This window comes from Schistocerca americana, chromosome 4 (genome assembly GCF_021461395.2).
Source record: "Schistocerca americana isolate TAMUIC-IGC-003095 chromosome 4, iqSchAmer2.1, whole genome shotgun sequence".
Lineage (NCBI taxonomy): Eukaryota > Metazoa > Arthropoda > Insecta > Orthoptera > Acrididae > Schistocerca > Schistocerca americana.
Genome location: NC_060122.1, coordinates 662,990,766 through 663,005,770, shown reverse-complemented (window position 1 = coordinate 663,005,770; position 15,005 = coordinate 662,990,766). Strand labels below are relative to the sequence as shown.

General features: G+C 46.2%; 1 protein-coding gene across 1 annotated transcript in view; it reads right to left on the bottom strand.

The window, feature by feature from the left end:
• Positions 1–4,037: 4,037 nt before the first annotated feature.
• The window catches only part of LOC124613683 (skin secretory protein xP2-like), a 51,441-nt gene continuing 40,473 nt past the window's right edge, over positions 4,038–15,005 (bottom strand). Inside the window, exons 2-3 of the mRNA XM_047142400.1 lie at positions 4,233–4,703; positions 4,038–4,109 (exon numbers count right to left, since the gene is read on the bottom strand). Coding sequence (XP_046998356.1) covers positions 4,038–4,109; positions 4,233–4,703 — 543 coding nt within the window. The remainder of the gene's footprint in view (positions 4,110–4,232; positions 4,704–15,005) is intronic.

The following is a 15,005-nucleotide window of genomic DNA, read 5'->3' as shown; positions in this document are numbered from 1 at the left end:
TATGTAACATATCCTCTTGTAATAATGTTTAGCGAATATCTTTTTTCCCGAAACTGTCTGCACTGTATAAGCGGTAAGGAACACTGGTTACAGGGAAATACGATTTACAAAACAACAAATAGAGAAGACATCTTTCAAATTTAATTTATTTACAAATTAGTAATTTTTCTTTTCTATTGTATATATTTTATCATAATAAAGAATAAACCGAAACACAAATTAAATATATTAGAGAAACTTTTTGCCACAATAATGGACACAGCCTAAGACAATCGTGTGACCGAACAAGAGAACAGATCATACGTAATAAGTATTTTTAAGTGACTGGGACGACAAAATTCTAAGCTGTAACACTCCGACGACAATATCGTAAAAAACAGACTCGTTTGAGCTTGTGTGCAGTTTGCGAGAGTGGTCCACGGTACTTTGCGACAAGTTCCCCGCCCTCCGTATTCCGGAAACAGAGTTTTACTCTAGGAATTGCTTTCAGAAAAAAAATATTTATATTTTTCACATTTCTACACAGAACTGTTTTCAAGTCGTGCCTAATGCTGATTCCGTGTGCTAACTTCCTTCTAGATTCAGCCAGTACCTGACGAAATCTCGTATCAGTGTCGGCGCATTTGCCCGTGTCCGGTCTAGAGCATGAGTCCGGGGGTAGGCTATGAAGGGTTAATAGGCGACCGACGTAGTTACCGACGACCGTATTTGGAACTCCGGAGCTCGTCTGGCGCGACAGTTATGGGCCGGGAAGTGATTACATCTTGTTTCACATTGCCGATATTTATGACAGCGATTTGCATACGTTTGTCGTTAAGTGCGATATAATCGAGTGGCGAGGCCGCAGAGCCGGCCGCGACCGCCGCCGATCGGAGATTAGGGCGGTGAATTGTGTGCGGCTGGGACCGTAAGAGCGCCGCTGCGATGTTTACTGCCCAGCCCGATACGTCATACTTAATAATTTACTTAGCGTGACGTTAAACAAATTACAGATAGGGCACAGATGTTGCGGCAGTGGCTCCTGCCCTAGAGATACGAGGCTCCCGTACTAATGCGACAGCGGCGATTTAAAATGGCTCTGAGTTACAGAGTGGCTCGTAATTAAATGATAAGGCTCCCAGAGTACCATTGTTGTAATGAGGAATGTCACGAAGCGAGAATCGTGCGCTTAAGAGGACCTCCATAAACATGTTGCAGTCGTTGTACTCATCTGCACATTAGGACAATTCTAAAGCTATACATCCCAATTGCTAAGCTATCATAGTCTCTAAAGTGAGCGTTGTCTTGCCTTCCATTTCATGAATCATTTCCAGGTGCACACTAGATACGTATGTCCGAATTTTTGCTGGCTACTTATCCTTTCAGCAAACATCCAAACACAAGGCAAGATTCATAGTGGTATAGGAATTCTTGAAGGCCAACATTTTCATCGTTGACTCTCTGTCGATAACCATATTGCAATCGTCATTTTCAAGAGCAACATTTCCTGCCTTTTCAAAAAATTTAAAATATTTTTTCGTAAATAAACATTTACTGCTGATATTTCACCTAGTTCTAACAACGGAATCCACAATAAGACTGTGTAAAAATCTTCCTGTGTGTGTGGGTGTGGTTATGGCAAGAAATGTTTCTATATTTCAAAAGATTTCTAAACGTTTATATAAATGCGTTCACTACTGAAAATCAGTATAAAAACGAAGCTGCAGTCTTGGTGATTGGTACTAATCAGTCAAAAGTGAGAATGATGTCCTTCAGCAAGGTAATTATGCTAACGCCGGGCTCAGTCAAATGAAGATTACTAATTTATTCGACGAGTATGGCAAAAAATGACTTTTCTAGTGTCGCAGACTTCTGCGACAATAGGAAAAGGGACGCATAAGCCATATACATCCATTTAAACAGCAAAATTTCCGTTTTACTAGCAGGAATTTACAAAAGCAGTACAATATTTCGTCCGTACTTCGTTTTCACTTACACAGGAATTTCTGCCAAATTTTTCTCCATGTAGCAGGAAACATTCCCCGAATAAAACAACAGAAACCTTTTCCAGCCGTTACCGAAAAGCTTGGTTCTATTTTGCAGCTTTTAATGTACCCGTAGCACTAACGAAACGGATTATTTGTTCGGCGTTCATTTGACTTTACACTTTAGCAATTTTCTTGTTGACACATTTCGTCTCAACAAACAGCCATTTTTCTTCTGCACCCCGACTATTCGTCCGGTCTCTCCTTCGCACATCCTTGTCTACAAAATTCCTACACTGGCACCTCTTCTTTTAAATTCTCGATTCGGTAATGCCTTAACCATTTTTATCTCTTTCTTTCGATAATATTTTCCCCTTCTCTCTTTGGATCACCTTCAGTTGTGAATAATGGTATCAGTCTCGTGTCACCAGAGAGGTTCCCTTCGCTCACTATCTCTTGTCTTAACAAAGAACTTCGTTTCTGTCACCTGTATCTCTCTTGCGTGACGTAAGCATTTGTTAATTTCACAGTGCTCGTGCAGCACCTTTCTTTTTGCTGTGAGTTATCTTAATTACAACCGATACCAAATGTTTGTTTCCAACATAGCTTGTTGAACAGTTTAAATTTTTTTTTTTTTTCAATCAGTACAAACTTCGACTATGCCGGACTGCTGTGTGCTCGTTTATTATTGATACGTAGAGAAGACGACTCAGGTCAGTTTGGCAGAGCGGAAGAGATGTCAAATTTGTGACAACACAGTGGCCGCCTACAAATTCTAGAGTCATGACGCTGTGAGCCTCTAGCGTATAAAATAAAATTTGTGAGCGGAACGTGAGCAGAGCCAACAGCGTCGCGGTAAGTGTCCGAGCGGCCTCCGGCGCCAACGCTCTCGCCTAACCTGCCGGCCCTTCCGACTCGCTGGCCCTCGCGCGTGGCCGGGCAGCGGGGGAGGGAGAGCCGCCCCCTTTGTGTGCCACCCCGCCCTCGCAGTGTACACTGGCCGTGGCTGGCCGCGTCCGCCGGCGTTTGTTTTAGTTCCCCCCGACAGCAGCGCCGCACCGCCGCTGTCTCATCCATATTTGCGAAATTAAGCTTCCGGTCGTCTGATCAGGGTCGTCGTAAAGAGAAAACACGACCCGCTCAACGCCACGGGCTCTCGGCCACCACTCTCAGCTCTGGCAAAGCTTCGGGACGAAAATTACTACACGAAGGACTCGGAAACACTGGACTGAAATTGAAACGTAGTAGATGAAAAAAAAAACCATCATAGATACGTGCGTCCCTGCGCTACCGTGCGTGTACAATAAAGGACTTTACCTAATTAAAACGCCTTTTTCAACGAATGCTCAAGGAAATTCGAAGTCCGAGAGAGAAGTCTGTTGCTTTTTGGAGCTTGTCGCAGTACCGTGGACCAGAAGGACCAACACAGAAGATGATTCTACCTCCAATAAGGCCTACACTTAGATTACAGTTTGGACCAACAGTATAAATAATTTGGCATCCGACGTATCGCTGCGAGATACCCTTCCCCTTCATTTTTCCCCCTCCCGTTTTCTCGTTTACCCCCCTCATTTTAAGTGTCCTGGGAGACACTGGGCTAAGAATTAAAAAAAAAAAAAAAAAGTAAGCATCTGACATGCCCAGTTTTAACTATCTCTAACGGTGGCTTACTGAATATGTTGGCAAAAGAAACAACTATTCCAGTAAATTTGGATCGTTATCCGATAAAAGCAAGAAAATGATTGGTGACGGCGCGGTACAAAGAGTTTACCTGCCCTGACAGTAGTAACTGTAGTAACAAACACTGTAACGAGAACGTAAGGAAAAATAGCATCGTGAACGTATGGCACACGTCTGTCATGTCCTGTCCCCCGTATGGGACCTGAAACGCTCCGTCCTGAGTCATTTCGTCACAAGCGTGGCACAACACTGCCGTCGCAAATTCCTCCAGCTTTGGCGAGCCTCGGGAAGGACCCTCCTCGGAGCTACAAAGACACAAGTTTTGTAGGGAGTGAGCGCTCAGAGCTCGCGGTGCGCCTGCAGTCCTGCTTGTCGGCGCTGCTTGTCGCGTAGTTAGCTGGAGGGCGACACGGGCCGCGGCGCCTCCATCAGCTCGGGCTGCGCCAGCGGAGCGGACATCTGCATCTGCACGGCGAGGGGCGGCGTCGAGACGGCGGCAGGGGCGGGCGTCGGCGTCGGGGGCGTCGGCGCCGGCAGGGGATCCACCACCATGGGCACGGGGGCGGCGACGGAAGGCGGCGTCGGCGCCAGCGCCGGCGTCTTGGGCGGCGACACGGTGGGCGACCGGCTGTTGTCCTGCACGCTCACCGTCAGCACGTGGTGCGGTGGCGGCGGGGGCGGCGGCTGCGTGGGGTCGCCGAAGCACGACTCGGAGGCGGAGCCGTCGCCGGCCGTGAAGACGGACGCGTTGGAGTGGTCCTCCCCGCTGCTGGGCGACGGCAGCGACGCTGGAGCGGCCGCGGGCCCCCCGCCTCCGGTGGACGGCGCGGGAGCTGGCGCGGCGCCGCCCCCCGCCCCCAGCTTGGCGCCGGGCAGCGCAGCCAACGGCGCCGCCTTGGCCCCCGGCTGCGCCGGCTTGGCAGGCGCGCCCTCCTTGGGCTTGGCGGCGCCGGCCTCTGGCTTGCCCGTCGCCTGGTTCTTGTGCTCGGCGGCCTCCGCGTTGCTGATGTTGTCCTGCTTCTTCCACTTGGTGCGCCGGTTCTGGAACCAGATCTTCACCTGAAACAAGACAAAGACCACACGCCACCTCAGTCGATTCCCCTGGAACAGATGGGAGCGGTGCTACAGCTGCAATGGGCGCTGAGCGCTGTCTGTTTTGTGCTGCCTCCGCCTCTTAATTCTGAGTGTGCAATTTTGATGATGAAGACAGCTAGTGCCAGGCACTACTACCAATAAAACGACTAAAGAGAGAAAGCATTCGCTGTGGCCACAAAGATTATCTCTCCGACTAAATCAGATACAGTGGTCGTTTCATAGTCATAAAATTGAGAACACTGCCGAAGAAGTGGTACATGTCAGAAAATGAACGAATCTGCTGATGTTCCAGTCACTGATCGAAAGCGAGGTGGTCCTCAAAAATAGGAAAAATTTTTGTTGAACTCGTTTCGGCGACTGGTGTAATGTATAGTGATCCAGGAAGCAGTACACTATTATGCGGTCATCATATCTGGAAGCCACAAAAACCGCACTACTCTTCCTAGGCATCGCTCACAGTCCAGGACTAGTATGCCACGCAGACTTATTTGCAAAATAGCCAACTTCCCAGTTCAGAAAAACTGAAATCTACGGGGTAGTTATCAATTGTAATTAAACTTCCGCTAGTTGAGAGGGCTCCCTTGAAAAACGAGTGATCGTAGAACAATGAAACTTTCGAGGAAACACTTGTATGCACTTGCAGAAGAGAAATAACGAATAAACCATCAAAAGAAACACATTTAAATTTCCAAATGAGAGGGTAAGATTTGTTTACAGCCGGCCGTTGTGGCCGAGCGGTTCTAGGCGCTTGTCCGGAACCGCGCTGCTGCTACGGTGGCAGGTTCGAATCCTGCCTCGGGGATGGATGTGTGTGATGTCCTTAGGTTAGTTAGGTTTAAGTAGACCTCAGATGTTAAGTCCCATAGTGCTCAGAGCCATTTGAACCAGTTGTTAACAGCATACTATGTCTATACTCCAGCTTATAAACTTTGCTCAATGTGACGACGAACTGCATCCGCGACATTATCGAACTGCACTACATGTACCATTGCACAATAGTTCGCAGCGCTTTTCAAACGGTGGACAATGGAATGTTAGCTTTCGAAACACACAGCTCGTGCAATTTTTAAAGATCGCACATTGCATCCAGCATTCTCAGCCATGGCGACACCAACTTGTTCAACAATTTGTGGCGCAATTGGTTGTTGGCTCCTCCCAGGAGCAGATCCCACATCGCCAGTTAATTTGAACTTCCGAATCCTTTTCTTTAACCCCGGAATGAAAGAGAGGACCTTTCCGTATTCCTTAAATGCGTCGATTCTCGCAAAGAGCAACAGCACAACTGCTGTTGTTTTGGGAAAACAGCTTTATGAGTAAAGCCCTCTTCACCTTGTCCAGACCTTTGTTGAGTGCGAGCAACTGTAAAGCACGCTGATGCTTGTGTTTCGGCCCTTCGTCGTCGTGCTAGCACCGGCACCTAACGACAAATCACGACACTGACACTACTAACAAGGCAAATCCTGCAGCGCACAGCCTGAATATCATTCCCATGAAGATGGGTACTCATACGGTAATTAGTGGGGTGAGGGTATCATCTGGAGTGCCCCAGGGAAGTGTGGTAGGTTCGCTGTTCTTTTCTATCTACATAAATGATCTTTTAGATACGGTGGATAGCAATGTGCGGCTGTTTGCTGATGATGCTGTGGTGTACGGGAAGGTGTCGTCGTTGAGTGACTGTAGGAAGATACAAGATGACTTGGTCAGGATTTGTGATTGGTGTAAAGAATGGCAGCTAACTCTAAAGATAGATAAATGTAAATAAATGCAGATGAATAGGAAAAAGAATCCTGTTATGTTTAAATACTCCATCAGTAGTGTAGCGCTTGACACAGTCACGTCGATTAAATATTTGGGCGTAACATTGCAGAGCGATATGAAGTGGAACAAGCATGTAATGGCAGTTGTGGGGAAGGCGGATAGTCGTATTCGGTTCATTGGTAGAATTTTGGGAAGATGTGGTTCATCTGTAAAGGAGACCGCTTATAAAACACTAATACGACCTATTCTTGAGTGCTGCTCGAGCGTTTGGGATCCCTATCAGGTCATATTGAGGGAGGAAATAGAAGCAATTCAGAGGCGGGCTGCTAGATTTGTTAGTGGTAGGTTTGATCATCACGCGAGTGTTACAGAAATGCTTCAGGAACTCGGGTGGGAGTCTCTAGAGGAAAGGAGGCGTTCTTTTCGTGAATCGCTACTGAGGAAATTTAGAGAACCAGCATTTGAGGCTGACTGCAGTACAATGTTACTGCCGCCAACTTATATTTCGCGAAAGGACCACAGAGATAAGATAAAAGAGATTAGGGCTCGTACAGAGGCATATAGGCAGTCATTTCTCCCTCGTTCTGTTTGGGAGTGGAACAGGGAGAGAAGATGCTAGTTGTGGTACGAGGTACCCTCCGCCACGCACCGTATGGTGGATTGCGGAATATGTATGTAGATGCAGTTTACCATCCAACACTGGTTCAAGGGGCGAAAATGTAATTATAACCAGACTGCACAGTTATCAATGTCGCCTTAAACATGACGGTGTTTCTCAGTAGGGTGTCGTACCACCCCACATGGCGCACCTCAGGCAGAAGAATGGTGCGAGTTGTCCGATGTGTTGCATGAAGCGACGCCACTCGTTCGTGGAACACGCAGTTGACTTATGGCCAGTGATAAACCACAAGATGTCGGCATGGACGCATTCAGTTGTGAAGAAAATGATGTCAGTGACATTTATAGATTAGATTTGATAACTGTTCGCTCTGTGCATCCTAGTAGGATGGGGAACATGTCACAAAACAAAACTACCTTTCGCCGACGACGTGGCCATACTTTCGGATAACGAGGCAACAGCGACCAACAAGCAGAAATACTAAAAGAATGTGCAGAAAAAGTTGGCCTGTAAAAGTCTTGCCAGAAGTCTGAATTCTTCTGCTCAAAATTTAAAATACAAAAATTAGACGCAAAATACGACAAGGTAACCTGGAATCTACAGGAGGAGTAAAGATCTCACAGAAGACTAGACTACAAAAAATGAAGAGAGCTTATGGCAGGACACAAGACATAAGAAATGCATGTTTGATCAAAGAAAGATCAGACACTACAGCACAGCAATGAAGCCTGAAATACTGTATGGAAGTGAGACACTTAACACTCAATGCGAAAAGTGACATTGGAAGTATACCGAAGGAAGAACGCAAAATCGTGAGAAAAATTCTTTGCCCGAAGCTTACACTCTAGGAAAACCACGGAGAAGATGTCAAAGCTAGCAGCAGATGTCAGAAAAAGAAGGTTAAAGTTCAAAGTTCTATGTGTACATAGGAAGGCTACCACCAACGAGACACACCAACAGAATTCTGACATATACACTAGGGGGCAAGACAACAACACCATGGCTCACTCAAGTCAAACTCGACCTAGAAAAAGCACACATCCATCCAGCACCAAGTTCAAGAGAGGAACATATTCAGAGACAAACTACACAAATGGAATGTTGGGTCACAGAATGTAGGTCCAAAAGGAACCTGGGACAAAGTGGCCTGAGAAAAGAAAAGGACTCCATGGAGAAAAAAATAAGAGAATCGTGGAAGATAAGAAAACACGCTCAAAGGAGGCAGAATTCTCTGTGGGATCCTATAGGGTCCCAACGCATATATATATGAAACTGCTTTATTTCGAGTTATGGTAGGCATTAAGTCATGATCCAGTGCAGGCTTTTGGCATGTCCTGTTCACCTGCATATCGACAAATTTTACTCTGTCAATGGTGCACCTACACATTTCAGTTGGGATGCAAGAGAGCATCTCAAAGTGGCCAGGTCATGAAGGACCAGTTGATTGGCCTGCAAGATCCCCAGATCTTAACTCCTGCATCTCTAATTTTGGGTCCGTCTGAAGGCGCTCATGTATGGTGTTGCAGATGAGAATGTGGTACAAGTACAATGTTCAATATGTGTGAAATCTTTTGGGACTTAACTGCTAAGGTCATCAGACCTTAAGCTTACACACTACGCCGGCCGGAGTGGCCGAGCGGTTCTAGGCGCTTCAGTCTGGAATCGCGCGACCGCTACGGTCGCAGGTTCGAATCCTGCTTCGGGCATGGATGTGTGTGATGTCCTTAGATTAGTTAGGTTTAAGTGTTTCTAAGTTCTAGGGGACTGATGACCTCAGATGTTAAGTCCCATAGTGCTCAGAGCCATTTGAACCAGTTTTTTTACACACTACTTAACCTAAATTATCCTAAGGACAAACACACACACCCATGCCCGAAGGGGGACCCGAACCTCCGCCGGGACCAGCCGCACAGTCCATGATTGCAGCGCCCTAGACCGCTCGGCTAATCCCGCGCGGCAGCTCAACTACAGCAGTGAACTGAAAACAGCTGTGCAGCTGCGCAGAATGAGATGAACGGAGCCTGCAACATGCCGAGAGTGGTAAGAAGTCGAGCAGATCACTCCTACTGTCTACATGGACATCATTTTGAACATGTCTCGGTCAGAGTTGAGTTGAATTACGGATCGTTTCACGTCATTGCTCTCCGAGAATAATTAATTTTGTGTTCTATATGTTGCACTTGTGATCCCTGCTCTCCTGCATGTTGCTGAAATAAAGTTGAGACAAAACTTTATTTAACGTTTTACTTTTATTTAATTCCATACATTACGCTCACGAAGTGTGGACAGCTACTTTTGAATCACACAGCTACACACTGCAAGGTAGCTCTGCGTTCTGGTGCAGACCATCGAATTGGGACTGGCCTCTGTGTCACTTTCAGCCAGTTGAGTCATTTGGATGTTGTGTGTAGAGGCATGGGCTTAGTAAAATACTCTTCCGGCCGTAGCCACTACTTCTCACTCAAATGGCTCCTCTACTGGTATCACGAGACCCGAGTGCAGCTCGTTCCAGCCCTACCACCGAGGAATTACAAGGGATCGAACTCTGGTCCTCCGCATAGGAACCAGACGTGCTGACCACTGAGCTAGACTGGCAGACACACTCTGCAAAGACCCCCATACATAGGCCGACTAGTCGGCCGTCCACCATTTGCGTGCGCATCTACCAAGCCGCACGCCTGTGTGTGGGAGACTTTTTAGCGGTCGGGTCCGTGGTTTGGCTGCGTCCTCTTGACGACGAAACCGCTACCTACTAGCTCCGACCGCTACCTGCTAGCCCACACTCCGCCAGTGCAGACAGCAGGTAGGACCCGCCAAGCAGCCGCCGTTGCCAACAGTCAGGCAGGACGGCTAGCGCGTCGTAGCAAAGGTCAGCCTGTGAATGGACGGCCTTAAGGTACCTTGCAGATTATAGATATCTGGAAAGAAGTAAATTTCCAAATAACATTAAGTGTATTTAAATATGTATTGCAAAGCCATTTCCTTTGCCAACGTGAAGACTGCCGGAGAGAGCCCGGTGCAGCTCGTGCTAGTGCGTACCCTAATAGAGCGCGCTGGTGCTCCCGCAGTTGCGCAGGCCGATTGTCACTCGCAGCCGGACAAAGAGGCCAGCCTGCCCTACACGTCAGGTGGGGCGGGAGCCGGCGGCAGCAAAACACGGCGCCAGGCCGTGATTTACGTCCTGCTTCGCTCCTTAACTGCTGCCCCAGTCATTCGTCATACCTCAGCGTAGCTCTTACTCTCGCATTAAAGCAGTGTCCAGCATCGGTGAGCCGGCGGAGTCATTAGCAATTATCAAGCGACGTTGGAGGTAGCGTCGTTCGTGCCGCATCTAAATGCCGGCTCGGCCATAAATCAGGTCCGCGTTCTGCAGTTGATGCTGGCGGCAGCTGCCAAACTGTCTCTCAGCCACTCGGCAGCTGACAGGGCTGTTAGATGGTGCGTCATATTCCTCCTCTCCGTAAAAACTAGTCGTATCCTCTGTTTAAACGTATATTCATGAGAGTTTCACTTATAACGTAATTAATGTTTGTACTCTCTGGCTAATCCTGGATTTGTGTGTTCTAGAAAGGTACTACCGTGGCTGGTTAGCCATTTCCCGTATACTACATCTACATCTACATCCATACTCCGCAAGCCACCTCACGGTGTGTGGCGGAGGGTACCCTGAGTACCTCTATCGGTTCTCCCTTCTATTCCAGTCTCGTATTGTTCGTGGAAAGAAGGATTGTCAGTATGCTTCTCTGTGGGCTCTAATCTCTGATTTTATCCTCATGGTCTCTTCGCGAGATACACGTAGGAGGGAGCAATATACTGCTTGACTCTTCGGTGAACGTATGTTCTCGAAACTTTAACAAAAGCCCGTACCGAGCTACTGAGCGTCTCTCCTGCAGAGTCTTCCACTGGAGTTTATCTATCATCTCCGTAAGGCTTTCGCAATTACTAAATGATCCTGTAACGAAGCGCGCTGCTCTCCGTTGGATCTTCTCTATCTCTTCTATCAACCCTATCTGGTACGGATCCCACACTGCTGAGCAGTATTCAAGCAGTGGGCGAACAAGCGTACTGTAACCTACTTCCTTTGTTTTCGGATTGCATTTCCTTAGGATTCTTCCAATGAATCTCAGTCTGGCATCTGCTTTACCGACGATCAACTGTATATGATCATTCCATTTTAAATCACTCCTAATGCGTACTCCCAGATAATTTATGGAATTAACTGCTTCCAGTCGCTGACCTGCTATTTTGTAGCTAAATGATAAGGGATCTATCTTTCTATGTATTCGCAGCACATTACACTTTTCTACATTGAGCCTGCAGACGATGTTTATTTGCACCAAACTTGTGACTGCTATCACTTTCGTTTTATTATGCACCAGTTGCTGTGCCCGGCGTCACCTGGGACGTTTAATACCTGCCATACGAAGTGATTGGCCCTGTGCCTTGATACAGAAAATGCAAGCTGCATGGAAGACTACAGTCGCATAAAATAGGAGAGCATATTTGATTCACTGGATGTCAACAGAAAGCGACGAATGAATACTTTGGTTTTCACCTGTATGAAAAAATGATTTTTTGCGCCATCTGTTATTACATTATGCGGTAAGTATCTCGTTGAGTTTTTGTAAAATTCGTCTCCCATTGTTTCAATTCAGTTTTCACTGTTTCGAGTAGGGCTGTGTTTGAGCACGACTCGAATTGTTCGAACAGTTTACGTCACAGTCCGATAAATCTCGGGTTCTGTTCGATCTTTTGATGAGACGGCGATCTAGTGGCTTTTGTTGGTACTATATCCACCTGTCTTAGCGTTTGTATGGCGCTGTGGATTTTAATAATAAGATTAACAGTTGAACACGGAGTAAAATATCTTCTAGGGTATATGCCATGTAGAACAATGGCAACTAATCAATAAATAAGAGTTAGGAATCATGCTTGTGTTAAATACTCGAGCTCTCGTTCCGCGATCTAGTGACGTCTGATGGTAGCCTGCTATCTCCAAGATCGATATTGCAGCTGTAATTTATCCTCGCAGTATAAATTACAGTCAAATGGCTCTGAGCGCTATGGGACTTAACATCTATGGTCATCAGTCCCCTAGAACTTAGAACTACTTAAACCTAACTAACCTAAGGACATCACACAACACCCAGTCATCACGAGGCAGAGAAAATCCCTGACCCCGCCGGGAATCGAACCCGTAAATTACAGTCAGTTTGCCACGATATACACTGACGAAAAGAAATATCGGATCATCAGGAAGGAGTTGTGCGACATAAATGACGGTTGGTAGGAGTGTTTCTACATCTTAAGGACGACGTCTATTCAAATTTCACGCCAGTTGCATAAGAGCGGCGCTCGTAACGCCACTATGAGGATGCATATGAGGTTTGCTTTAAATACACGGTCTAACGGTCATCAGCCTTAGTTGTCTTTGAGATTGGACGTGGTGAGTTGACGTTAGTCAGGAATGTCTTCAACGCTACAAAGACGTAACTATCAACACCTCACTGATCTTGAACGAGATGGAGAAGCTGGATGTTCCTTCTGCGATACTGCAGAAAGACGTGGTAGGAATGGAACCACTGTACACGATTGTTCGCAGAGGTGGTCACGAGAAATGTACCGTCGCAAGAAGACTGGGAGCAGGAAGGGCATGTGGCTTCCAGGATGGAACACCATCGTGTTCTGCAGACAGGTCTGGCGCATCGTGCAGCATTTGCAGCAGCAATCTGAGCGCAACAAACTGTCATAAATTGATCACTTTGAGGACAGTTCCGAGCCAGATGCCCTGCAGCGTGCATTCCACTGACCACAAACCACCGCCATTTGCGATTACATGGGTACCAAGCAAGGGCTCATTGGAAGGCAAGATGAAGGTCTGTTGAGTTTTCTGATGAAAGCTGGTTCTGCCTCGGTGTCAGTGATGTTGGTTAGAAGGAGACCAGTTGAGAGCCTGCAACCAACCTGTCTGCGTGCTAGACACACCGGACCTGGAATTATGGTCTGGGGTGCGACTTCGTATGACAGCAAGAGAACGCTCGTGGTTACCCCACACACCCCGACAGTTTGGTGATTCGACCTGCTGTGCTGCCATTCATGAACAGCATTCCGTGGGGTGTTTTCCAACAGGATAACGCACGCCCACATACTGCTGTTGTAAGCCAACATGTTCTACAGGGTGTCGACACGTGTCTTGGCCTGTTCGGACACCAGATCTGTCTTCAGTCGAGCACATAGGAGGCATCATCAGACGACAACTCCAGTCTCATCCACAAACAGCATTAATCGCCCCAGAATAGATCGACCAAGTACAGCCGGCACCTGTACAACACAATGCTCGCCCGTTAGCATGCTTGCATTCAGCATTCTGGCGGCTACACATGTTATTAATGAACCAGTATTTCACATTTTCAATGGTTTATCTCGCAGTTACATTAACCTTTGAACTTGTGATATTAACCACTTAAAGATGTTACTTCGACAAAAATTATCCTCGAAAATTCATTACATGTAGAAATTTCAAGCGCATCGGCCAAGAATTACCTTTTCGAGTCGTTTAAAGTACAGCGTAGGCTGCATTGTAGTACGTCAATCACATCGTGATTACGAGCAACGTAGAGTTCAAACTTGCATCTCGGGATGTGCAACAGCAGTGCGTTTCGTTTATTTCAAGTGTCAACTTCACTTTGCAATTTCTCGGGAGGTAATTGACGTATTGCGTTGCAACCAACAGCATTCTTTTTGTGGTTTTTCATATTATTTATTGCGTAAGAAATAGTACCTGGTGTCCATTTAAAAAACATAAGTTTGCGTTGAAAATAATATTTGCTTACGTTTTAGAACGTCCCATAATACTTTCTTTCATGAGCCCGTGTCTTACGTTCATACCCGTGAAAGTCTTTTTTCAATATCTGTTGTTGTTCCAGAGACATTTGCGCTCAAACGTTTAAGTTCCCCACCCTGTGTACGTAATCATATAAAGGTAGAGTGTGAAATCTGGGTGCTAGCGAATGGCTCTCAGAAAGTAGGAGTGGGAAGTCGGACAGATTCGACAAAATTCTCCATCTACACACGGAGAGCAATTTCATTTGTACACGTTTAGGAAATGACTAAAAATAGTAGACGAGCTTTGCTAATTGGACACGAAAGCAACAGACGACAGAAATAAAGAAGTAAAATCCAGACACAACATAAAGAAAGGCTCTTGTGTAAATGAGAAACACGTTAACACCGAATATAAATGTAAGTAGTATATTATTAAGTCTTTTTCTGAAGTGCTGAAGATTAACTTGGCTGGTAGGATAATAATGAAGGGGCTCTTTATCGTACTGCTAGAACGAGGCCGGAGAGAGTAGGGGGGGGGGGGCGAGGGGGGGGGGAGGAGAAGGAAGGAATGTGTAGGTTGACATAATATATCCTGGGACTTAAGAGAACAGTTAATTTGCAAATAGATGGATATATTGTAGAGAAGAGTGAATATCAGTATGTTCAAGAAGAACTGTTTGTTGATTTCAAAAAACCCTTTGGCAGTTTTAATAGAGACTATTTGTGGCAGACTATGACAGAATTCGACAGTGACAAAAAATTAGAGATGAAACCAAAATACATACAGAAAATGTAACGTTCCTCGTCAAAATTAAAAATTTCATTCTAGATGGCAGCAATATACACTCCAGTGTCAAAAAGGGAAATTCCCTTCACCCTAGTGTCAGAAAAAAATGAATCCACACCTCAGACAACTAAAATGAGAGCACAAAATTATAAAAATAATATTACAATACTGACTAAAACTGATGGAATATTTGGTTTAGGAAACAATAAAAGAGGAAAAAAAAATGGTTCAAATGGCTCTGAGCACTATGGGACTTAACATCTGTGGTCATCAGTCC